This window comes from Tursiops truncatus, chromosome 7 (assembly GCF_011762595.2).
Source record: "Tursiops truncatus isolate mTurTru1 chromosome 7, mTurTru1.mat.Y, whole genome shotgun sequence".
Taxonomy (NCBI): Eukaryota; Metazoa; Chordata; class Mammalia; order Artiodactyla; family Delphinidae; genus Tursiops; species Tursiops truncatus.
In genome coordinates, this window is record NC_047040.1 from 99,258,718 (window position 1) to 99,284,909 (window position 26,192).

General features: G+C 36.5%; 1 protein-coding gene across 1 annotated transcript in view; it reads left to right on the forward strand.

Annotated features, from left to right (window-relative positions):
* Window positions 1-26,192, forward strand: part of DPP10 (dipeptidyl peptidase like 10) — a 648,823-nt gene that overhangs the window by 301,674 nt on the left and 320,957 nt on the right. Inside the window, exon 4 of the mRNA XM_033860253.2 lies at window positions 10,644-10,738. Within this exon, the coding sequence (XP_033716144.1) occupies window positions 10,644-10,738 (95 nt within the window). The remainder of the gene's footprint in view (window positions 1-10,643; window positions 10,739-26,192) is intronic.

Sequence of the window (26,192 nt, forward strand, 5' to 3'; positions counted from 1 at the left end):
ATGTTTCAAACAACCAATTTGCCAAGATTTTTTCCACTTTTTGAAAATTCTCTCCACAGATAGATGATAGAGGGATAGATTTAATTTTGAAACATTAAAAGCAAATGTCTAAATTAATGCATCATTACATTACCAATAATAACATTAAAAAATAAGGTGACTTTATATTGATATTCATGGGAGGTGAATTTTGTCAGCTGTCAACACCCAGAATAACCTGTTATGCAAAGCTGAGTTTATTACCTATTGCAGTCAGGGAGAACAACATTTTGATACTCTTTGTAGGTCCAGAAGGAGAGATTGGTGGGGTGGGTTGGGGGTTGTGTATAGGACTGGAAATCTAGATGTGAATTGTTAAGACAGGTATTTCAGTGTGAGGGTATGATCGAAGATGGGTGCATTTCATGATGTAATGGACTAGGAGGGGTGCACACAGAGAGGCAAGCAACTTGAGGTGACCCTTAAGTTAACAGTTGTTTGATAATTTAGAAATCTGCTCAGTTTTAGGAGCTTATGGTTCAGATAAATTACTTTTCAGCAAGTTTATGAAAAAAAAATTAAGTTTTGTACTGATTTACAGTCTTGTCTTCATGGGCAAGAAGTAAAAGTAAAATCTTAAGGATATAGGTCCTGACAGTTGGGGTGGATGCAGAGGCTTCAGTTCTCAATTTCAACAGCAAACTGGAATGTGAAGTCCATTACTACCTGCTTTGAGTGGACTAGGTATAAAATAAAACGTTGCCTTTACTGGAAAGAACTTAAACTAGGATATGGTACCGGTTTTCCTTTTGCTAGACAAATTAGGGAAAAAGGAATTAGAAAGAAATGTCAGGAGTTTGGATGGTGGGCGGTAGACACTAAAAGTATCATTACATTCTTATAGCTCAGGATGGAGGGGCATGAGGGTGATTCTATCTTGTCACATCTTTTCATTTTTTTTAAAAAAAAAAACCTTACTGAATATGTGTTTAGGATAATTGACTCTTAATGTTCAATGAGCTGAAAAGGAAGAAAGATTATTTAATCAAAGTACTGTATAGACATGCATAATACAGTGTTTTAAGAATGTTTCAAGTACACCTACCTTAATCTTCTCGTGTTAATGCACTTTACTCATTGATCTTATTCACTCATATTTCAATACCTAATATTAAACAAAATATGAGGTGACAGTTTTGAAATATATTTCCAGAAAGTAATTTATTAATACAATATTAGGAGTTTCAAAACTGGGAGATTCCACTAGCGATTATAAATCAAACAGTAAAGTAGGATAAATATGACACACAGAAGACCAGATTTTAAAGACCAGAAAAAATTAAAGAGAATTAATAAAGGCAGATATTAGATGCTTTTAAAATAATTCATGCAGAAATCTGTATTAAATATTAACCTGGAGAGTTACAGCTGAATTAAAACAAAAAAAGTTTTCTCCCACTAATGCAACATTGAAAGTCTAATAGTAAAATTTGCAGGAGTACAGATCCAAAGGGATTTATAAATCTCAACTCTCTATAGATGTTTTTCAAGTCTAAGTAATTATCCAATGAAATTTACTTTAAGACAATTAAATGTAAAGAGATGAAGGGGAAAAACCTACAACCAAGATTACTCTACTGAGCAAGGATCTTATTCAGATTTGACAGAAAAATTAAAACCTTTACAGACAACCAAAAGCTAAGAGAATTCAGCACCAGCAAACCAGATTTACAACAAATGCTAAAAGAAATTCTCTAGGCAGGAAACACAAGAGAAGGAAAAGACCTACAATAACAAACCCAAAACAATTAAGAAAATGGTAATAGGAACATACATATCGATAATTACCTTAAATGTAAATGGATTAAATGCTCCAACCAAAGGACATAGACTGGCTGAATGGACACAAAAACAAGACCCATATATATGCTGTGGACAACAGACCCACTTCAGACCTAGGAACACATACAGACTCAAAGTGAAGGGGTGGAAAAGGATATTCCATGCAAATGGAAATCAAAAGAAAACTGGAGGAGCAATTCTCATATCAGACAAAATAGACTCTAAAATAAAGACTATTATAAGAGACAAAGAAGGACACTACAAAATGATCAAGGAATCAATCCAAAAAGAAGATATAACAATTGTATATATTTATGTACCCAAAATAGGAGCACATCAATACATAAGACAAATGCTAACAGCCATAAAAGGAGAAATTGACAGTAGCACAATCATTGTAGAGGACTTTAAGACCCCACTTTCACCAATGGACAGATCATCCAACATGAAAATAAATAAGGAAACACAAGCTTTAAATGATACATTAAACAAGGTGGACTGAATTGATATTTATAGGACATCCCATCCAAAAACAACAGATTACACTTTCTTCTCAAGTGCTCATGGAACATTCTCCAGGATAGATCATATCTTGGGTCACAAATCAAGACTTGGTAAATTTAAGAAAATTGAAATTGTTTCAAGTATCTTTTCAAACTACAACACTATGAGACTAGATATCAATTACAGCAAAAATTTGTAAAAATTACAAACACATGAAGGGTAAACAATACGCTACTAAATAACCAAGAGATCACTGAAGAAATCAAAGAGGAAATCAAAAAATACCTAGAAAGAAATGACAATGAAAACATGATGACCCAAAACCTATGGGATGCAGCAAAAGCAGTTCTAAGAGGGCAGTTTATAGCAATACAATCCTTCCTCAAGAAAAAAAAATCTCAAACAACCTAACCTTACACCTAAAGCAATTAAAGAAAGAAGAACAAAAGAACCCCAAAGTTAGCAGAAGGAAACAAATCATAAAGATCAGATGAGAAATAAATGAAAAAGAAATGAAGGAAACAATAGCAAAGATCAATAAAATGAAAAGCTGGTTCTTTGAGAAGGTAAACAAAATTGATGAACCATTAGACAGACTCATCAAGAAAAACAGTGAGAAGACTCAAATCAACAGATTTAGAAATGAAAAAGGAGAAGTAACAACTACAAGGGATTATGAGAGATTACTACAAACAACTCTGTGCCAATCAAATGGACAACCTGGAAGACATGGACAACTTCTTAGAAGAGCACAACCTACCAACACTGAACCAGGAAGAAATAGAAAATATGAACCAACCAATCACAAGCACTGAAATTGCAACTGTGATTAAAACTCTTCCAACAAACAAAAGCCCAGGACCAGATGGCTTCACAGGCGAATTCTGTCAAACATTTAGAGAAGAGCTAACACCTGTCCTTCTCAAACTCTTCCAAAATATAGCAAGGGAGGAACACTCCCAAACTCATTCTACGAGGCCACCATCACCCTGATACCAAAACAGACAAAGATGTCACAAAGAAAGAAAACTACAGACCAATATCACTGATGAACATAGATGCAAAAAAACTCAACAAAATATATGCAAACAGAATCCAGCAGCTCATTAATAGTATCATGCACCACGATCAAGTGGGGTTTATCCCAGGAATGCAAGGATTCTTCAATATACGCAAATAAATCAATGTGATACACCATATTAACAAACTGAAGGAGAAAAATCATATGATCATCTCAATAGATGCAGAAAAAGCTTTTGACAAAATTCAACATCCATTTATAATAAAAACCCTCCAGAAAGTAGGCACAGAGGGAACTTAACATGATAAAGGCCATATATGACAAACCCACAGCCAACATTGTTCTCAATGGTGAAAAACTGAAACCATTTCCTTTAAGATCAGGAAAAAGACAAGGTTGTCCACTCTCACCACTATTATTCAACATAGTTTTGGAAGTTTTAGCTACAGCAATCACAGAAGAAAAAGAAATAAAAGGAATCCAAATTGGAGAAGAAGAAATAAAACTGGCATTATTTGCAGATGACATGATACCATACATAGAGAATCCTAAAGATGCTACCAGAATACTGCTAGAGCTAATGAATGAATTTGGGAAAGTAACAATACAAAATTAATGCACAGAAATCTCTTGCATTCCTGTACACTAATGATGAAAACTGAAAGAGAAATTAAGGAAACACTCCCATTTACCATTGCAACAAAAAGAATAAAATACCTAGGAATAAACCTACCTAAGGAGACAAAAGACCTGTATACAGAAAATTATAAGACACTGATGAAAGAAATTAAAGATGATACAAAGAGATGGAGAGATATACCATGTTCTTGGATTGGAAGAATCAACATTGTGAAAATGACTATACTACCCAAAGCAATCTACAGATTCAGTACAATCCCTATCAAAATACAACTGGCATTTTTCACAGAACTAGAACAAAAAAATTCACAATTGTATGGAAACACAAAAGACCCTGAAGCACCAAAGCAATCTTGGGAAAGAAAAATGGAGCTGGAGGTACCAGGCTCCCAGACTTCAGACTATACTACAAGGCAACAGTAATCAAGAGAGTATGGTACTGGCACAAAAACAGAAACATAGCTCAATGGAACAGGATAGAAAGCCCAGAGATAAACCCACACACATATGGTCACCTTATTTTTGATAAAGGAGGCAAGAATATACAATGGAGAAAGGACAACCTCTTCAATAAGTAGTGCTGGGAAAACTGGACAGCTACCTATAAAAGAATGAAATTAGAACACTCCCTAAAACCATACACAAAAATAAACTCAAAATGGATTAAAGACCTAAATGTAAGTCCAGACACTGTCAAACTCTTAGAGGAAAACATAGGCAGAACACTCTGTAACAAATATCACAGCAAGATCCTTTTTGTCCGAGATCCTAGAGAAATGGAAATAAAAACAAAAATAAATAAATGGGACCTAATGAAATAGAAAACCTTTTGCACAGCAAAGGAAACCATAAACAAGAGCAAAAGACAACCCTCAACATGGGAAAAAATATTTGCAAATGAAGCAACTGACAATGGATTAATCTCCAAAATTTACAAGCAGCCCATGCAGCTCAATATAAAAAAAAACAAACAACCCCATCCAAAAATGGACAGGAGGCCTAAATAGACATTTCTCCAAAGAAGATATACAGATTGCCAACAAACCCATGGTAGGATGCTCAACATCACTAATCGTTAGAGAAATGCAACTTAAAGCTGCAATGAGGTATCCCCTCACACCAGTCAGAATGGCCATCATCAAAAAAAATCTACAAACAATAAATGCTGGAGAGGGTGTGGAGAAAAGGGAACCCTCTTGCACTGTTGGTGGGAATGTAAACTGATACAGCCACTATGGAGAACAATATGGAGATTCCTTAAAAAACTAAAAATAGAACTACCATATGACCCAGCAATCCCACTACTGGGCATATACCCTGAGAAAACCATAATTCAAAAAGAGTCATGTACCACAATGTTCATTGCAGCTCTATTTACAATAGCCAGGCCGTGGAAGCAACCTAAGTGTCCATCGACAGATGAATGGATAAAGAAGATGTGGTACATATATACAATGGAATATTGCTCAGCCATAAAAAGAAACGAAACTGAGTTATTTGCAGTGAGGTGGATGGACCTAGAGTCTGTCATACAGAGTGAAGTAAGTCAGAAAGAGAAAAACAAATACCATATGCTAACACATATATATGGAATAAAAAAAAATGTTCATGAAGAACCTAGGGCCAGGACGGGAATAAAGATGCTGACCTACTAGAGAATGAACTTGAGGACACGGGGAGGGGGATGGGTAAGTTGGGACAAAGTGAGACAGTGACATGTACATATATACACTATCAAATGTAAAACCGGTAGCTAGTGGGAAGCAGCTGCATAGCACAGGGAGATCAGCTTGGTGCTTTGTGACCGCCTAGAGAGGTGGGATAGGGAGGGTGGGAGGGAGGGAGACACAAGAGGAAGAGATATGGGGATATATGTATATGTATTGCTGATTCACTTTGTTATAAAGTAGAAACTAACACACCATTGTAAAGCAATTATACTCCAGTAAAGATGTTAAAAAAAAAAGAAGTATTTTACTGGAACTATTTTCTATGTTGAAAAATATTCAACAACAGGTGAGTGATAAAGGAATGATGTCATATTCATGAATAGAACACTGTGCAACTGTTAAAAGAATGAGGTAGACACATGTGTACTGACATGAAACATTATTTAAGATTATTAAATTTAAAAAGAAGTGCATCATCAAAAAGCAGACATCAGTGGAACAGAATAGAGAGCCCAGAAATAAATCCACATATTTATGGTCAATTAATCTATGACAAAGGAGGCAAGAATATACAATGGAGAAAAGACAATGTCTTCAGTAAGTGGTGCTGGGAAAACCGGCCAGCTATATGTAAAATAGTGAATTTAGAACATTTTCCCACACTATATACAAAATTATATACAAATATAAACTCAAAGTGGATTAAAGACCTAAACATAAAACATGACACCACAAAACTCCTAGGAAAGTACATAGGCAGAACACTCTTTGACATAAATCACAGCAATATTTTTTGGATCTGTCTCCTAAAGCAAAGAAAACAAAAGCAAAAATAAACAAATGGGAGCTAATTAAACCTAGAAGCTTTAGCACAGCATAGGAAATCATCGACAAAACAAAATGCGAACCTACTGAATGGGAGAAAACTTTTGTGAATGATATGACTGATAAGGGGTTAAAGAACTCATACAACTCAATATTAAAAAAGCAATCAACCCAATTAAAAAATAGGCAGAAGACCTGAATAGACATTTTTCCAAAGAAGACATACAGATGGCCAACGGGCACATGAAAAGATGCTCAACATCATTAATCATCAGAGAAATGCAAATTAAAACCAAAGTGATATATCACCTCACACCTGTGAGAATGGCTATCATCAAAAAGTCAACAAATAACAAATGCTGGAGAGGATGTGGAGAAAAGGGAACACTTGTCCACTCTTAGTGGGAATGTAAATTGGTGCAGCCACTGTGGAAAACAGTATGGAAGTTTCTCAAAAAAACTGAAAATAAAGTTGCCATATGATTCAGCAATTCCACTCCTCAGTATATACCTGAATAAACCAAAAACAATTTGAAAAGATACATGTACCCCAATGTTCATAGGAACATTATTTACAATTGTCAAGATATGGAAGCAACCTAAGTGTCCATCAACAGATGAAGCAATAAAGAAGATGTGGTATATACATGGATATACAGTATGTGGATATACAAAGGAATACTACTTAGCCATGAAAAAAGAATGAAATTTTGCCATTTGCAGCAACGTGGATGGACATGGAGAGCATTATGCTAAGTGAAATAAGTCAGACAGAGAAAGAAAAATACTGTATGATACCACTTATATGTGGAATCTAAAAAATACAACAAACTGGTGAATACAACAAAAAAGAAACAGACTCACAAATATAGAGTACAAACCAGGGGTTACCAGTGAGGAGAAGGAAGGAAGGAGGGGCAAGATAAGGGTAGGGGATTAAGAGGTGCAAACTACTATCTATAAAATAAGCTACAAGAATATATTGTACAGTACAGGGAATATAGCCAATATTTTATAGTAATTATGAAGGGAATATAACCTTTAAAATTGTGATCACTATGTTGTATACCTGAAGCTTATATAATATTGTAAACTATCTATACCTCAATTTTAAAAAAACATTAAAAAAGTGCATCATAAAAAAAAATGATGTGGCACACATATACAATGGAATAGTACTCAGCCATAAAAAGCAGTGAAATTGCATTTTTTGTATTGAGATAGATGGACCTAGAGTCTGTCATACAGAGTGAAGTAAGTCAGAAAGAGAAAAACAAATACTGTATGCTAACACATATATATGGAATCTAAAAAAAAGAAAAAAGATTCTGAAGAACCTAGGGGCAGGACAGGAATAAAGGTCCAGACGAGGACACAGGGAGGGGGAAGGGTAAGCTGGGATGAAGTGAGAGAGTGGCATGGACATATATACACTACCAAATGTAAAATAGATAGCTAGTGGGAAGCAGCTGCATAACACAGGGAGATCAGTTTGATTTTTTGTGACCACCTAGAGGGGTGGGATAGGGAGGGGGGGAAGGAGACGCAAGAGGGAGGAGATATGGGGACATATGTATAACTGATTCACGTTGCTATAAAGCAGAAACTAACACAATTGTAAAGCAATTATACTCCAATAAAGATGTTAAAAAAATTAAATGTAGTCTTTATCTTCTCAAACAAACTCCACTTCCTTCTATTTTGATTCTAAGGGAAATAAAAATTAATTTTCCTTCATCTATCCCAATATAATCCATCATCAGCTGCGGGTTTCCTTACTATGAGAGACAGTAAGGCCATATGTTACTTTATCTCTTCTGTTGAAGAAGAATCACTATTCATGCTCTCTGGGCTCCTGTTTCTCCCTAAGCCCTTAGATTCTCATCCCTATTTAGAATTCTGCAGTGTGCTGGTCCCCTGGGAAAAGAACCAGTCACTGATTGGCTTTTTGCTCTATTTATTACCATGGTACAGTAGAAGGGGAAAAACCCTCTTTCTCTTAATTTATTGTAAAAATATTTTAAGGATGTTTGTTAAGACACGTTATTTATGCTAATCTGTGATGGCAGTGTCTATCCATACCAAGAGGTGGTCCAGAACTGAGAAAATGATGGAACATAACAGAGGCGTCAGTTGAGGTTGGACTATAGATTAAAGCAAGCGTTGATTTTGAGCGGGAAGACAGGAGACCAGAGTCAGCTGGCAAGGCTTAATTGAGTAACACAGGTGACCAGTATTGCTCTTGAGCCTGTGATCATATATTTGGGATAGAAAGGAAAGGGAAGAGAGGTAAAGAATAGAAAGCAAAATAAATATTTATTATGTGTGTAACCCTGTTACTTGTCTTACATCACTAGAAAGGTCAGCAGGTAAAGTTAATGATAAAAAGAACCCAATTTATCTATAGGTGATGAAAGAAATTCAGTAGGTGATACAAGGCCTTATTTTTTTTTTTTTTTTTTTTTTTTTGCGGTACGCGGGCCTCTCACTGTTGTGGCCTCTCCCGTTGCGGAGCACAGGCTCCGGACGCGCAGGCTCAGCGGCCATGGCTCACGGGCCCAGCCGCTCCGCGGCATGTGGGATTTTCCCAGACCGGGGCACGAACCCGCGTCCCCTGCATCGGCAGGCGGACTCTCAACCATTGTGCCACCAGGGAAGCCCCCAAGGCCTTATTTTTAAGTTCACATAGGACCATCTTTCAGTACACTTAAATACAACTCAGATAGTAACTTGAAATCTTTGTCTCTTTTTCTCCTTTCTTAAAACACTATTTGTCTTTCCTTGTGGCCCATGTCTTTCCAACATGTCACTCTCCCCATGTGACTAAGGTCAAGAAGAGCCATTGGCCTTCTGTGCCATCCCTGACTCTAGTAGGAGAGTCATATTGGACTCTCAGTCTTCTGAATGGAACACAGAAGAAAGACAAACTTCATTTTTGCTAGTATTGATTGCTTCTCATCATAACTTCTGGGTGTCACTATTTATAATATTGAAATAACTAGAGAACGAGTCAGAAAACCTTGCTCTGCCAAAACTGTCAGACATTTCCACATAGTTTTCACAGCCCACCATGCAGTATTTGTTTACCACCATTATGCAGATGAAGCCAGGTTCTGAGAATTGTAAATTATATAACTTCATTTACTGTGAATAGTAGGTCCAACCCCTCTCAATATTTCTTCCAAGAATGGGCAGGCGGGTAGGGGGGTGCAATACCATGGAGAAGTTTAGAATTGGGTAAAACTGAAAAGGACATTATAAAAAAAAAAAAAAAAAAAAGAAAGAAAGAACACTCAAGACTGCTTTTATTTGGGTATCTTCCCTTTTATCTAATCACATAAATGTATGTATAATATATCTATTATTTATATAGCTTTTATGTAGATACAGATATCTTTCTTTTCTTAACTCCTGAATATCCTTTCTGGCAGCTTGTCTCAGGTTGGTATTTGCAGTCTATGGTATTCTTAATATGAGTTAATTTCCTGGTAAATGTGGCTGAATTTAACTCAAACATATTTAAAATCAACAGCTGTCCAGACGAAATGCAATTATTTACACTGAAAACATCATTCTCTTTAAAGTTGAAAAAGTGGATACAATGGACACATACAGTCTCAGAGATTTTGACCAGTGGTCACACAATCCAGACAAAATACCAGAGGCACAGTTCCAAACCCAAGGGAGAAAGAGGTTGAGTGGCAATTGAGCGGTGGTAGGACTGGGTTTGTGAAAAAGTCTGCATGAACGTGCTTCATATGATAGTCTCAGAATTGTGTCCAGTTATGTTTAACTGGCAGTCTCGTTGAAAGTTTACCTAGATCACTAATCAGTAACAGCTTCGGAAATGGGAGGCATTTCTCTGTCCCTTCTTTCTCATCTTAGAATGGGCATCAGTTGCCCATGTTTTAATTACTTTTCATTTGTTCAACCAAGAATCTGAGTGACCCTGTCACTAACACTGTTTTCATTGCACAGTAGACCATGTGCTGGGTGGGCTTCCTGAAGAGGATTAATGAGAGCTAAGTACAGAAATCTGCTCAGGTTATTAAAGGCTAACAGTGATTGTTCTAATGTGTCTGTTTATTATGCACATTATCTCTTCTACACTCATATTAACCTAGTCAATGTGTTTGTCAATTGTTAATATCTTTTTGTTGCAGATACAGATGTGGTGTATAAAAGCGAGAATGGACATGTCATTAAACTGAATATAGAAACAAATACTACCACATTATTATTGGAAAACACAACTTTTGTAAGTAATGAATAATTAATTACTTTAATCATTTCAGTATTGTTTAGAATGTTCTCTTGGTATACATAATGGTCGTTTTTTTCAGCTTCAGCACTTGCAAAGCTTTTCAAGTGAAAAGTTAAGGCTGGGATATTATTAGAATCAGTAGATCTATTCATAGAAAATTCCCATGTGACCATCTGCTCTGTTTTCTCCCCAATTATCCTTTTTAGTAAATGAATAAGTGTTTCTAAGAATAATATTTTTTTAGAATGAATGTTTATTCCAATATTTTCTATGTAAGTTTAGCCATACAAATGCCAAAATTAAAAAAAAAAAGGTTAATATAACCCAAGTCATAACTTTTTCTCTGCCTTTACTTTTCATTCTTCCTGACTTGTTTCTAATTGTGGTTTTCGAAATCAAGTAGAAGGCAGGCTTTCTAAAACTGGCCTTTAGTTGGAGTTGATATGCTTTACTTTTATAATTAAGCATTCTATCAGTATCATTTCTCTTCTCCAGAATCATTGTTTGGCCTAACAATGATCCAAATAACTGAATGTATTTATTTTGCTCTCATAAATGTATATGAACTTTGGGGTAAATTCAGTCCTCTTAAGGTTAAATTTAGCTATGATTACCTATTGAGTAAGTGACAATGAATCAACTGTTTCAAATGTTCAAAATCTAGGATCAAACACCACTGAAAAATAGTTTAAAGTTATTTGCTCATTGTTTTATACAATCAAAGGTTCAATGTATTGCCTATTAGATGAGTTCCTATGTTATAACACATGAACTAAGGCCTCAGAAGACCTCCTATACAAATTAAAGGAAGAAGCAAACCATCAGACACTTTTCGTACTTATTGCTACTTGTACATCTGGAATAAACATTTGGACTTCATGTTTGTAATAGGGTGGCCAGGTGGAAGAGATGAAGTGAAAACTTCTGTTGTTAGTGTTTTTACTTTTTAAGAGAAAAGTGGTTGTTGAAATCATGCAGTGATTATATATGTATATATTTGTTAGACTAAATTAAACCAACCAGCTGAGGTACTTTAGCAATTAGGTTATTAACTAACTAATAATGGCATTTCTATTTTTAAATGAATCAGTTAATTCACAGATATTAGAAGAGCAGATACTCTGAATGCAATGATTTATAGTACTTGTGGAATGCCAAGGCAATGTAAGCCATATTGCTCACTTTCTTAGAATATTGATTTCCTTGGGGTAGGTAATGCTTACCTTCCTGAAAAAGTTTAACAAACAGCATAGAGCAGTATCTATTATTTCTTAACTGGTTGGTCCTCGGGGATACTAGAGAAGAGGCTAAGGAATCATCGAGAGATGCTGAAATCAATGGGAAAGAAGCCTCCATATGAGATAGGACAGGAGGTAGAAAGCAGGAATCAGTAATTATGACAGCTAATGGTTGGCTGATTAAAGTCAATGCGAATTAATTTCAGTAAAACTAGTTTGGAGAGCAAAATTAAATGAATTTTTGTATTTGTTTCCTTTATTATAAAGTAACATTTTTGATGGGGGTTATAGACCTTTAGTGGTCAAGTATTTAAGTTAAGAATAACCACGTAGTACGTGAATATCTGGTTATGTGACTGTTCCACACTGATCATCCCCTTACACAGGTTAATGAGGTCTTCTATTGGTCACTAATTATCTTTTTTTTTTTTTCAGCATTTATTCCTTGCTTTCTTAGTCTCTTTGGTACATCAGAAAAGGAACAGAACAAACCTTGTCGGTTATTATTTCATTCTGTCATTGGTACTTCGTACTTTACACCAACCCCATCTCATTGTAGTTTTCTCCATGTGTTAATTAATGCCATTTTATCTTTATGCTTGTATGTTTAATCTTCTAAAAATCCTTCTGAGGTCTATTTCTGCTCTTTTCTATGTTGGCCATGACTCTTAATTACCACCGAGTCATATTTAACAAATATTCTAATTTACTGATCTTTTAAGATTCATAGGCTCCCTGAAGACATTCATCTCACAACACAGATAATGAAGCAGTTTATAAGTCCTAGAGGCATCAGAATTCAGTGGAGGAGGCTGAGGATAAAGATTGGAATGCGCCTTATGTTTCCAACTAGTTAACTGAGAACCGCAAACGAAAAATACAAATTAACACGAATCCAGATGAATTCAAAGGAACTTATTTAATCATTTTCTCCTTCTAACTCCGAGATAGCATTATTAAACACACTTGTGTTTTAAAGATCATGCTAAGCTAAAGCCTGCATATGCTTTCTCTCTCAGGCCACACTCTTGGGAAAAAAATCCCTTATCAGAGCATAAAATTTTTATTTATAGCACAGTTTTTTTTCATTGAGCAATTAGCAATACTTTAATGACAATTATAATTAATTGGATTAGATCACTATAAGAAGCTTTGTAGTAAAGTGTACCAAGGCAATTGAGAAAAAAAATTATTACTTAAAATGTGACAACAGAATAGCCTATTGTATAATAAGACATATTTTGCAAAAAAATGTGACTGCCAGTTTATTTTAAAACTTAATATAACATCACATTGTTATTTCTCTGCTTACATACGTTTTAAATATGAATGGTGGGCCCTTTTAGCTATGTAATCATGGTTAGCAGACACTATGAGTAATGATAATATTGGCTGTGACAGTCAAAAATAAAACAAAAGTAAATAATTTTCCTGAAATAATTGGCTTATGTCTTAAGGCATTCTTTTGGAGTGAAGATAGGTGGACTTCTAATGAAGGAGAAAATTAAAGTGTATATAACTTTTTGAAGAGGAGTTACATGAAAGGAGTGATTTAGCCCCAAAAGTGCTCTTAATCATTTTTAAGTGTTTGAAAAAGTTATCTCATAAAGCCACAACTATTTCAAACAAAAGCTCATTCACAGTGTCATAATGAGGAAAATGTTTCATAAGTATTAGCTGTATTCTGTCTACTGGAAATAATTTGAATATCTCCAGTGGTTTTGGCAAAAAACACCAGCATTCATAAATAGTTCTATCAAATTTCTGAGATTAGAAAGGAATTGGAAACATGATTCTGAGCTACATGCTTAAACATTACTAAGATTAAAAAAAAAAAAAAGCTTGTATACTCATATGGAAAGGGAAACTAAATATCTGTAAGCTTTTAAAACTATGCTATAAAAATAGCCTAAAGCATAGAAAGGAAATTCACGGTAACATTCAAGGGAAATGTTACCTATACATGTTTTGGTCCAACTATTTATTTATAGGTCATTACAAAATAGTAGGTTTGACTAGAACCAAGGAATATTTATGGACTTATCATGCATAGAGATAGCATCAGTTGATTTGCATACCACTGCAGTATTTCTTTTTTTAACATCTTTATTGTAGTGTAGTTGCTTAACAATGTTGTGTTAGTTTCTGCTGTATAACAAAGTGAATCAACTATATGCATACATATATCCCCATATCCCCTCCCTCTTGCATCTCTCTCCCACCCTCCCTATCCCACCCCTCTAGGTGGTCACAAACAACGAAGCTGATCTCCCTGTGCTATGCGTCTGCTTCCCACTACCTATCTGTTTTACATTTGGTAGTGTATATATGTCAATGCCACTCTCTAACTTTGTCCCAGCTTACCCTTCCCCCTCCATGTGTCCTCAAGTCCATTCTCTACATTTGCATCTTTATTCCTGTCTTGCCCCTAGGTTCTTCAGAACCTTTTTTTTTTTTACATTCCATATATATATATGTTACCATATGGTATTTGTTTTTCTTTTTCTGACTTATTTCACTCTGTATGACAGACACTAGGTCCATCCACCTCACTACAAATAACTCAATTTCGTTTTGTTTTATGGCTGAGTAATATTCCATTGTATATATGGACCACATCATCTTTATCCATTCATCTGTCGATGCACACTTAGGTTGCTTCCATGTCCTGGCTATTGTAAATAGAGCTGCAATGAACATTGTGCTCCATTACTCCTTATGAATTATGGTTTTCTCAGGGTATATGCCCACTAGTAGGATTGCTGGGTCATATGGTAGTTCTATTTTTAGTTTTTAAAGGAACCTCCATACTGTTCTCCATTGTGGCTGTATCAATTTACATTCCCACCAACAGTGCAAGAGGGTTCTCTTTTCTCCACACCCTCTCCCGCATTTATTGTTTGTAGAATTTTTGATGATGGCCATTCTGACTGGTGTCAGGTAATACCTAATTGTAATTTTTATTTGCATTCCTGTAATGATTAGTGATTTTGAGCATCCGTTCATGTGTTTGTTGGCAATCTGTATATCTTCATTGGAGAAATGACTATTTAGGTCTCCTGCCCATTTTTGGATTAGATTGTTTGTTATTTTTATATTGAGCTCATGAGCTGCTTTAATATTTTGGAGATTAATCCTTTGTCAGTTACATTTTTTGCAAATATTTTCTCCCATTTTGAGGGTTGTCTTTTCATCTTGTTTATGGTTTCTTTTGCTTTGCAAAACTTTTGTGTCTCATTAGGTCCCATTTGTTTATATTTCCATTTCTCTAGGAGGAGGGTCAAAAAGGATCTTGCTGTGATTTATGTCATAGAGTGTTCTGCCTATGTTTTCCTCTAGGAGTTTTATAGTGTCTGGCCTTACATTTAGGTCTTTAATCCATTTGGAGTTTATTTTTGTGTATGGTTTTAGGGACTGTTCTAATTTCATTCTTTTACATGTAGCTGTCCAGTTTTCCCAGCACCACTTATTGAAGAGACTGTCTTTTCTCCATTGTATATTCTGATCTCCTTTATCAAAGATAAGGTGACCGTATGTGCGTGGGTTTATCTCTAGGCTTTCTATCCTGTTCCATTTGTCTATGTTTCTGTTTTTGTGCCAGTACCTTACTGTATTGATTTCTGTAGCTTTGTAGTATAGTCTGAAGTCTAGGAGCCTGATTCATCCAGCTCCATTTTTCTTTCTCAAGATTGCTTTGGCTATTTGGGGTCCTTTGTGTTTCCATACAAATTGTGAAATGTTTTTTTCTAATTCTGTGAAAAATGCCATTGGTATAGGGATTGCAATGAATCTTTAGATTGCTTTGGGTAGTATGGTCATTTTCACAATGATGATTCCTCCAATCTAAGAACATGGTATATCTCTCCATCTGTTTGTATCATCTTTAATTTCTCCCATCAGTGTCTTATAGTTTTCTGCATACAGGTCTTTTGTCTCCTTAGGTAGGTTTATTCCTAGGTATTTTATTCTTTTTGTTGCAATGGTAAATGGGAGTGTTTCCTTAATTTCTCTTTCAGTTTTCATCATTAGTGTACAGGAATGCAAGAGATTTCTGTGCATTAATTTTGTATCCTGCCACTTTCCCAAATTAATTCATTAGCTGTAGTAGTTTCCTGGTAGCATCTTTAGGGTTCTCCATGTATAGTATCATGTCATATGCAAACTGACCATTTTACTTCTTCTCCGATTTGGATTCCTTTTATTTCTTTTTCTTCTCTGATTGCTGCAGCTAAAACTTCCAAAACTTTGTTGAATAATAGCAGTGAGACCGGGCAGCCCTGTCTTTTTCCTGATGTTAGTGGAAATGGTTTCAGTTTTTCACCACTGAGAACAATGTTGTCTGTGGGTTTGTCATATATGGCCTTTATTATGTTGAGGTAAGTTCCCTCTATGCTTACTTTCTGGAAGGTTTTTATCTTAAATGGGTGTTGAATATTGTCAAAAGCCTTTTCTGCATCTATTGAGGTTATCATATGATTTTTCTCCTTCAGTTTGTTAATATGGTTTATCACATTGATTGATTTGCATATATTGAAGAATCCTTGCATTCCTGGGATAAACCCCACTTGATCATGGTGTATGATCCTTTTAATGTGCTGTTGGATTCTGTTTGCAGGTATTTTGTTGAGGATTTTTGCATCTATGTTCATCAGTGATATTGGCCTGTAGTTTTCTTTCTTTGTGACATCTTTGTCTGGTTTTGGTACCAGGGTGATGGTGGCCTCATAGAATGAGTTTGGGCGTGTTCCTCCCTCTGCTTTATTTTGGAAGAGTTTGAGAAGGATAGGCATTAGCTCTTCTCTAAATGTTTGATACAATTGACCTGTGAAGCCATCTGGACCTGGGCTTTTGTTTCTTGGAAGATTTTTAATCACACTTTCAATTTCAGTGCTTGTGATTGGTTGTTTCATATTTTCTGTTTCTTCCTTGTTCAGTGTTGGGAAGGTTATGCTCTTCTACGAATTTGTCCATTTCTTCCAGGTTGTCCATTTGATTGGCATATAGTTGCTTGTAGTAATCTCTCATGATCCCTTTGTATTTCTGCAGTGTCCGGTGTTACTTCTCCTTTTTCATTTCTAATTCTGCTGAGTTTAGTCTTCTCCCTTTTTATCTTGATGAGGCTGGCTAATGGTTTATTAATTTTGTTTATCTTCTCAAAGAACCAGATTTTAGTTTTATTGTTCTTTACCATCGTTACCTTCATTTCTTTTTCATTTATTTCTGATCTGATCTTTATGATTTCTTTCCTTCTGCTAACTTTGTGGGGGTTTTTTTGTTGTTCTTTTTCTAATTGCTTTAGGTGTAAGGTTAGGTTGTTTATTTGAGATTGTTCTTGTTTCTTGAAATAGGATGTATTGCTATAAACTTCCCTCTTAGAACTACTTTCGCTGCATCCCATAGGTTTTGGGTTGTCGTGTTTTCATTGTCATTTCTTTCTAGGTATTTTTTGATATCCTCTTTGATTTATTCATTGATCTCTTGGTTATTTAGTAGTGTATTGTTTAGCCTCCATGTGTTTGTATTTTTTACAGTATTTTTCCTGTAATTAATATCTAGTCTCATAGTGTTGTGGTTAGAAAAGATACTTGATACGATTTCAATTTTCTTAAATTTACCAAGGCTTGATTTGTGACCCACAATATCGTCTATCCTGGAGAATGTTCCTTGAGCTCTTAAGAAGAAAGTGTATTCTGTAGTTTTTGGATGGAATGTACTATAAATATCAATTGAGTCCATCTTGTTTAATGTGTCATTTAAAGCTTGTATTTCCTTATTTATTTTCATTTTGGATGATCTGTCCATTGGTGAAAGTGGAGTCTTAAAGTCCCCTACTATGATTGTGTTACTGTCAATTTCCCCTTTTATGGCTGTTAGCATTTGCCTTATGTATTGAGGTGCTCCTATATTGGGTGCATAAATATTTACAATTGTTATATCTTCTTCTTGGATTGATGCCTTTATGATTATGTAGTGTCCTTCTTTGTCTCTTGTAAGCCTTTATTTTAAAATATATTTTTTCTGATACAAGAATTGCTATTCTAGCTTTCTTTTGATTTCCATTTGCATGGAATATCTTTTTCCATCTCCTCACTTTCAGTCTGTATGTGTTCCTAGGTCTGAAGTGGGTCTCTTGTAGACAGCATATGTATAGGTTTTGTTATTTTATCCATTCAACCAGTCTATGTCTTTTGGTTGGAGCACTTAATACACTTACATTTAAGGTAATTATCGATATGTATGTTCCTATTACCATTTTAAAAATTGTTTTGGATTTGTTATTGTAGGTCTTTTCCTTCTCTTGTGTTTCCTGCCTAGAGAAGTTCCTTTAGCATTTGTTGTAAATTTGTGGTGCTGAATTCTCTTAGCTTTTGGTTATCTGTAAAGGTTTTAATTTCTCTGTCAAATCTGAATAAAATCCTTGCTGGGTAGAGTAATCTTCGTTGTAGGTTTTTCCCTTTCATCACTTTAAACATGTCCTGCCAGTCCCTCTGGCTTGCAGGGTTTCTGCTGCTAGATTAGCTGTTAACCTTATGGGGATTCCCCTGTATGTTATTGGTTGCTTTTCCCTTGCTGCTTTTAATATTTTTTCTTAGTATTTAATTTTTGATAGTTTGATTAATATGTGTCTTGGCGTGTTTTTCCTTGGTTTTATCCTGTATGGGACTCTCTGTGCTTCCTGGAATTGATTGCCCTATCCTTTCCCATATTAGGGAACTTTTCAACTATAATCTCTTCAGATATTTTCTCAGTCCCTTTCTTTTTCTCTTCTTCTTCTGGGACCCCTATATTTCGAATGGTGGTGCATTTAATATTGTTCCAGAGGTCTCTGAGACTGTCCTCAATTCTTTTCATTCTTTTTTCTTTATTGTGATCTGTGGTAATTATTTCCACTGTTTTATCTTCCAGGTCACTTATCTGTTCTTCTGCCTCAGTTATTCTGCTATTGATCCCCTTTAGAGAATTTTAAATTTCATTTATTTTGTTGTTCATCATTATTTGTTTGCTCTAGTTCTTCTAGGTCCTTGTTAAACATTTCTTGTACTTTCTCCATTCCATTTCCAAGATTTTGGATCATCTTTACCATCATTACTCTGAATTCTTTTTCAGGTAGACTGCCTAGTTCCTCTTCATTTATTTGGTCTGGTGTGTTTTTACTTTGCTCCTTCATTTGCTGTGTATTTCTCTGTCTTCTCATTTTGCTGAACTTACTGTTTTTGTGGTCTCCTTTTTGCAGGCTGCAGGTTCGTAGTTCCCGTTGTTTTTGGTGTCTGCCCCCAGTGGGTAAGGTTGGCTCAGAGGGTTGTGTAGGCTTCCTGATAGAGGGGAGTGGTGCCTGTGTTCTGGTGAATGAGGCTGGATCTTGTCTTTCTGGTGGGCAGGTCCACGTCTGGTGTTGTGTTTTGGGGTGTCTGTGAACTTATTATGATTTTAGGCAGCCTGTCTGCTAATGGGTGGGGTTGTGTTCCAGTCTTGCTAGTTGTTTGGCATGGGGTGTCCAGCACTGGAGCTTGCTGGTCGTTGAGTGGAGCTGGGTCTTAGTGTTGAGTAGGAGATCTCTGGGAGGGCTCTCGCTGATTGATATTACGTAGGGCCAGGAGTTCTGTGGTGGTCCAATGTCCAGAACTCGGCTCTCCCACCTCAGAGTCTCAGCCCTGACTCCTGGCCAAGACCCTGTCAGCCACATGGCTCAATAGAACTGATAGTTAGGGACTTCCCTGGTGGTCCAGTGGTTAAAACTCCATGCTTCAACTGCAGGGGGCACAGGTTCAATCTCTGCTTGGGGTGTTAAGATCCTTGGGTGTGTTGTGGGTTTTACTGTCTTTTTTAGGAAGAATGCACAGATAGGTAGAAAACTTGGGGCCAATCCTGGTGGGCTGCCATTGCAGTATTTTTATTTGTTTAAATTTCACTTATTCTGCCACTGAATATTTGGGGTGGGGGATCGATAAAAATCTTTTTACCACCAAAATATCAAGGAGCTTATTTTCTCATTTATGTTTGAGGAAAGAGCTACGTGTTGGAAAAAAAAATAGAATGGCACAAGCAATCATTTGTTGGATAAAGACAACCAAAATTTCACCTCTTAAAATTTGAAATAAAGAAAGGTTATCAGGGTTTTCTGACCACCCAGGTGTTCCACATGCTGGCTATAATCATGGAGGCTTTATATGTTAAAAATCTGGCCTCAGACAAGGCATACAATGATGGCAGAGTAGGAAGACCCTGAACTCATCTCCTCTCACGGGCATACCAAAATTACAACTATTTACAGAACAACTATTGATAAGAAAGATCGGAATCTACCAGAAAAGATCTTCCACAACTAAAGATATAAAGAACGAATCACAAGACACCTGGGGGTGTGGGAAGAGTTATGGTATATTCAAGACCCATACCTCTGGGAGAGTGATCCACAAATGGGAAAATAGTTACAACTGCAGAGGTTCTCCCCAAGGAGCAAGGGATCTGAGTCCCGTATTGGGCTCCCCAGCCAGGGGCACCAGAGCAAGAATTGGAGCCCCAAAAATGTATGGCTTTGAAGGACAGAGGGGCTTACTTTCAGGTGATCCAGAGGACTGTGGGAAATAGAGACTCCACTCTTAAAGAGTGCACACACAATCTCACACACTGTGGGACCCAGGGAAGAAACAGTAGTTTGAAAGAACTGTGGGTCAGACCTACCTGCTGATCTTGGAGAAGCTCCTGGAGAGGCAGGAGGTAACTGGAGCTCACCCTGAGGATATAAATACTGGCAGCAGCCATTTTGGGGACCTCTTTCTCTCATGTGGAAACTGATGCTGTCAAGGAATATTTTGGAATCCTCCCTCCTGCTTATTAAAGTCAGGACCCAGCCCTGCCACCCCCACCTTCCAGCCTGTAGACACCAGTACTGGAATCCCTCAGGCCAAGCAACCAGCTGGGTAGGGACACAGCCCCACATACCAGCAGACAAGCTGCCTTGGTAAAGGCCTTAAGACTCCCTGAGCCCATACCTTCCCCTGGACATGGCCGTGTCCACCAGAGGGTCCAGGACCGAGACCCACACACCAGTACACAGGCACTAGACCCAGGACCTCCAGGGCCCTGCAGCCAGAGACCCTGGGAACCACCTCTGCCCACCAGTGGGCAGGAATGATCCCCAGAACCCCCTGGGTCCTGGCCACACCCACCAGCCAGCCAGCTCTAGACTTGGGACCAGCCTCATCCACCAGCAGTCCAACACCAACTCTGTGACTCCTGGACCTAGGACCCAGCTCTGCCTGCCAGCAGGATGGCACTAGCCCCAGGACCTAACTTTACCCACTGGTGGGTGAGCACCTTGTACTCCTCTGCCTCGTTATATATCCCCACTCTCCAGTGAGCCAGCACCAACTTTGGTATACTGTAGAACCTGCAGCCAGCCATGTAAGGAACCGGCCTAACCCACCAGCAGGCCAACACTAAATCCAAGAACGTAGCCCCAAAACCATCCACCCCAGAACCTAGTTCTGCCCCAGAGTGCACCAGCACTAGGGCTGGGGCCCCCAAGGGTTCCACAGCCAGCTGCCTTGTGACCTGGCCCCACCAACCAGTGGCTGGCAATCTCCACACAAGGCAGGGCCTGACAACCAACCAAACCAGGAGCCAGCGCCGCACTTACCAGACTGTCCACAGTAGTTAGCCCACTACAGCAGAAGAGCCCACACAGCCCACATAGGGGCATCCCTAGAGCATATAACTCTGGTGACCAGAGGGGTATGTGGTGCTGAGATGCACAGGATGTCTCCTACAAAAGACCACTTCTCCAAGGTTGAGAAGCCTAACCAACATACAAGAAATAGGAACAGCAAATTAAGCAAAGTAAGGTAACAGAGGAACATGTTCCAAACAAAGGAACAAGATAAAACCCCATAAGAACTAAATGAAATGGATAGAGATAGGTGATCTAACAGAATGAGTTCAAGGTAATAACAATAAAGATAATCAATGAACTTGAGAGAATTGATGAGCAGAGAGAGAAGTTATAAGTTTTTAACAAAGAGTTAGAAAATATAAAGAAGAACCAAATAGAGATGAAGAATGCAGTACTGAAACAAAACAAAAGAAACAAACAAACAAAAACACTAGAAGGAATAAACAGTATCTTAAATGATGCAGAGGAATGGATCAGCGAGTTGGAAGACAGAGTAGTGGAAATCACGAATGAACAGAAAAAAGAAAAAACGAATAAAAAGAAATAAGGACAGCTTAAGAGGCCTCTGAGACAATATCAAGCATAGTAATATTGATATTATAGGGGTTCTAGAAGGAGAAGAGATAGAGAAAGGGGCAAAGAACGTATTTGAGGACATAATAGCTTAAAACTTCCCTAACCTGGGAAGGGAAGCAGACACTCAGGTCCAGGAAGCACAGAGAGTCTCAAACAGGATCAACCCAAAGAGAACCACACCAAGGCACATTGAAATTAAAATGGCAGAAGTTAAAAATAAAGGGAGGAATATTAAAAGCAGCAAGGGAAAAGAGCGAGTTACCTACCAGGCAACTCCCATTAGACTATTAGCTAACTTTTCAGCAGAAACTCTTCAAGACAGAAGGGTGGCACCGTATATTTAAAGTAATGAAAGTGAAAAACCTAAAACCAAGGAAACTACCCAGCAACACTTTTACTTGGATTTGAAGGAGAGATCAAAAGTTTTACAGACAAGCAAAAGTTAAGAGTTCAGCACCACCAAACCAGCTTTACAAGAGGTGTTAATGAGACTACTCTAAGTGAAAAAGAAAAGATCACAACCAGAGACGTGAATATTATGAAAGGAAAAAACTCATTGGTAAAGGCAAATATACAGTAAATATATTTTGGATATTAACCCCTTATTAGTCATATAATTTGCAAATATTTTCTCCCATTCAGTAGGTTGCCTTTTCATTTTGTCAGTGGTTTCATTTGCTGAGCAAAAGCTTTTAAGTTTAATTAGGTCCCTTTTGTTTCTTTTGTCTGAGGAGACAGATCCCCAAAAAATATTGCTACAATTTCTATCAAAGAGTGTTCTGCCTATGTTGTCTTCTAGGAAGTTTTAGGTCTTTAATCCATTTTGAGTTTATTTTTGTATATGGTGTGAGGAAATGTTCTAATTTCATTCTTTCACATGTAACTGTTCAGTTTTCCCAGCACCACTTATTGAAGAGACTGTTTGTTCTCCATTGCATATTCTTAGCTCCTTTGTTGTATATTAATTGACCATAAATGCGTGGGTTTATTTCTGGGCCCTGTATTATGTTCCATGGATGTGTGTGTCTGCTTTTGTGCCAGTACCGTGTTATTTTGATTACTGTAGCTTTGTAGTGTAGTCTGAAATCAGGGCACCTGATTCCTCCGGCTTTGTTCTTTTTTTATTAAGTTTGCTTTGGCAATTTGTTGTCTTTTGTGGTTCCATATAAATTTTGCAATTATATGTTTCGTTCTGTGAAAAATGTCATGGATATTCTGATAGGGATTCCATTAAATCTGTAGATTTCCTTGGATAATATGGGAATTTTAATGCTATTAATTCTTCTGATCCACAAACATTGGATATCTTTCCATTTCTTTGTATCAGCTTCAGTTTTCTTCATCAATGTTTTATTGTTTTCACAGTATAGGTCTTTCACCTCCTTGGCTAAGTTTATTCCTAGGTATTATATTCATTTTGATGTGATTTTAAATAGGATTGTCTTCTTGCTTTCTCTCTCTGATAGTTCATAAGTAATGTATAGAAAAGCAACAGATTTCTGTATATTATTCTTATATCCTGAAACCTTGCTGAATTCATTTATTAGCGCTAAACTTTTTTGGTGGATACTTTAGGGTTTTCTATATATAGACTCATGTCATTTGCAAATAGTGAGTTTTATTCCTTCCTTTCCAGATTGGATGCCTTTTATTGCTTTTTCTTGTCTGATTGCTATGGCTAGGAATTTCAATACTATGTTAAATATAAATGGTGAGTGTGGGCATCCTTGTCTTGTTCCTGATTTCAGATGAAGAGCTTTCAGCTTTTCACTGTTGAGTATGATGTTGGCTGTGGGTTTGTCATAAATAGCCTTTTTATGTTGAGATATGTTTCATTTACACATTCTATTCTTTATAAAAGAAATAGTAATTAAAGATTCATTTCATAGAGATCATCTTACATCTTTATACTATGTATACACTTACATATTAAGTAAAACAAACAAACAAACAAATTCACATTGTAAGTTCCCTTTATTTGGAGCAAAGCATTTATGTTTATAATCTCTCCTTCAGTTTAATACTATTTTTACAATTCTGTGGCTTTCTTCTTTCTTATCATTTGTTATGTCCCATAATTTTTATATGTCCCTTAAATATTAACATTTGAGATTTTATAAATTATAGTATAATTACAAATAGAAATATTATTCTTAATCTCCTTCATTGACATGTTTAAGAACAATATAGTGAAAACATGGTTGGAAAAAATATATATAGTATATTGACCTATCTGATATGACAGTCACTAGCCACATATGGCTATTTAAATTTATTTTTAAATTAATTAAAATCATGTAAAATTAAAAACTCCATCTTTTAGTGACAACAGCCACATTTTAAACATTCAATATCCAAGTGTAACCAGTGGCTGCCACACCAGATGATGTTCATACAAAGCCTTTCCATTACCATAGGAAGTTCTTCTGCACAGTGCTGATATACATGTATATATAATAAAAATAAAAGTTTTCCTCCATATCACTCAGTACTCCTTTTTGAGGGTAGCCATGTACATATTTCTGCTCACCAAAAATGACTCCAGAAATATGTCTGTGGGTCTTCTTACATCTGTACATAAACAATATATCTCAAAATATATGCACTCATGTGTGTGTGGGTATTTAATTTCAACAGCATGGATGGTCTCCCCTTTTCATCTACTTAATAATATAACCTGAAGGTCTTTTTATATGAATGCTTTTGTTTTTCTCTAATATCATTTAACGAGTACATAGAATTCCCTTGCATAATGCACTACCATATATTCATTTCTATTATATTCCTGTAGATACACTTGGCAACCATTTTTGAAATATATTTGTAGGCTAAATTCATAGAAGTACTATTGCTGGGTCAAAAGAAATGTCAATTTGAAATTTAATAATATCAAATTGTATTAATCAGATCCACCAATAGTATATGATATTGCCTGTTAACCTACTCTGGCCATCACTAATATTGCCAACATATTAACTAGTATCAATTTGGCTGATGAAAAAATAGTACTTAATTGTTATATTGATTTGCAGTTATTTAATTATGAATGAGATTGAGCATTATCTTGTCATACGTGCCTTGACAATTGGTTCATTTTTTTCTATGAATTCCTTTGCATAACCTTTTATAATTGGGACTTTGCAAGTGAGACACATGTGCAGCAGCATTTCATCTTTACATATTTCTACTTAGCTTGAATCTCACTGGAATCATTCATTCACCACCATCTGCAAAGTCCAGTGAAAGTTTTTTTTGTATTTCAAATGTCTTATTAGACCTGTATCTATTATTAACTGGTGGAAGAAGGAATGAATAATGAGCGTTAGTGAAGGAGGAACAATGGGAGGATTTGTGAGTAAATGTCTGTAATGAACTCATTTAGCCTTAAATACCTATTTAATATAAGAAGAACCATCTGCCCTATAAAGTGTTAGAAATATACCTCTTAATTTTTCCCTCAGTTTTCAAAGTGAAATAAAATTAATACTAAAAAAAAGAAAAAAAGAAAAAAGAAGCGGGCAAACTAAAATCATTCTTCATGTCTTGGGCTTAATCTGACCTTTATCTGCCCATTTGAAAATGTGCAGAAAAAGGATTGATCTTAGCCTTCTATATATTTCATTAAAAAATATTGAGGGCTTCCCTGGTGGCGCAGTGGTTGAGAGTCCGCCTGCCGATGCAGGGGACACGGGTTCGTGCCCCAGTCTGGGAAGATCCCACATGCCGCAGAGCGGCTGGGCCCATGAGCCATGGCTGCTGAGCCTGCACGTCCGGAGCCTGTGCTTCGCAATGCGAGAGTCCACATCAGTGAGAAGCCTGCGTACCGCACAAAAAAAAAAAAAAAAAAAAAAATTGAAATCTTAACATTTCTGAGAAAGGGACAATGCAAGAAATAAATTTTGGCTTTGGGACACTAAAATGCAAAGATTAGTAAATGACAGCTCAACTGAAACTAATTTGC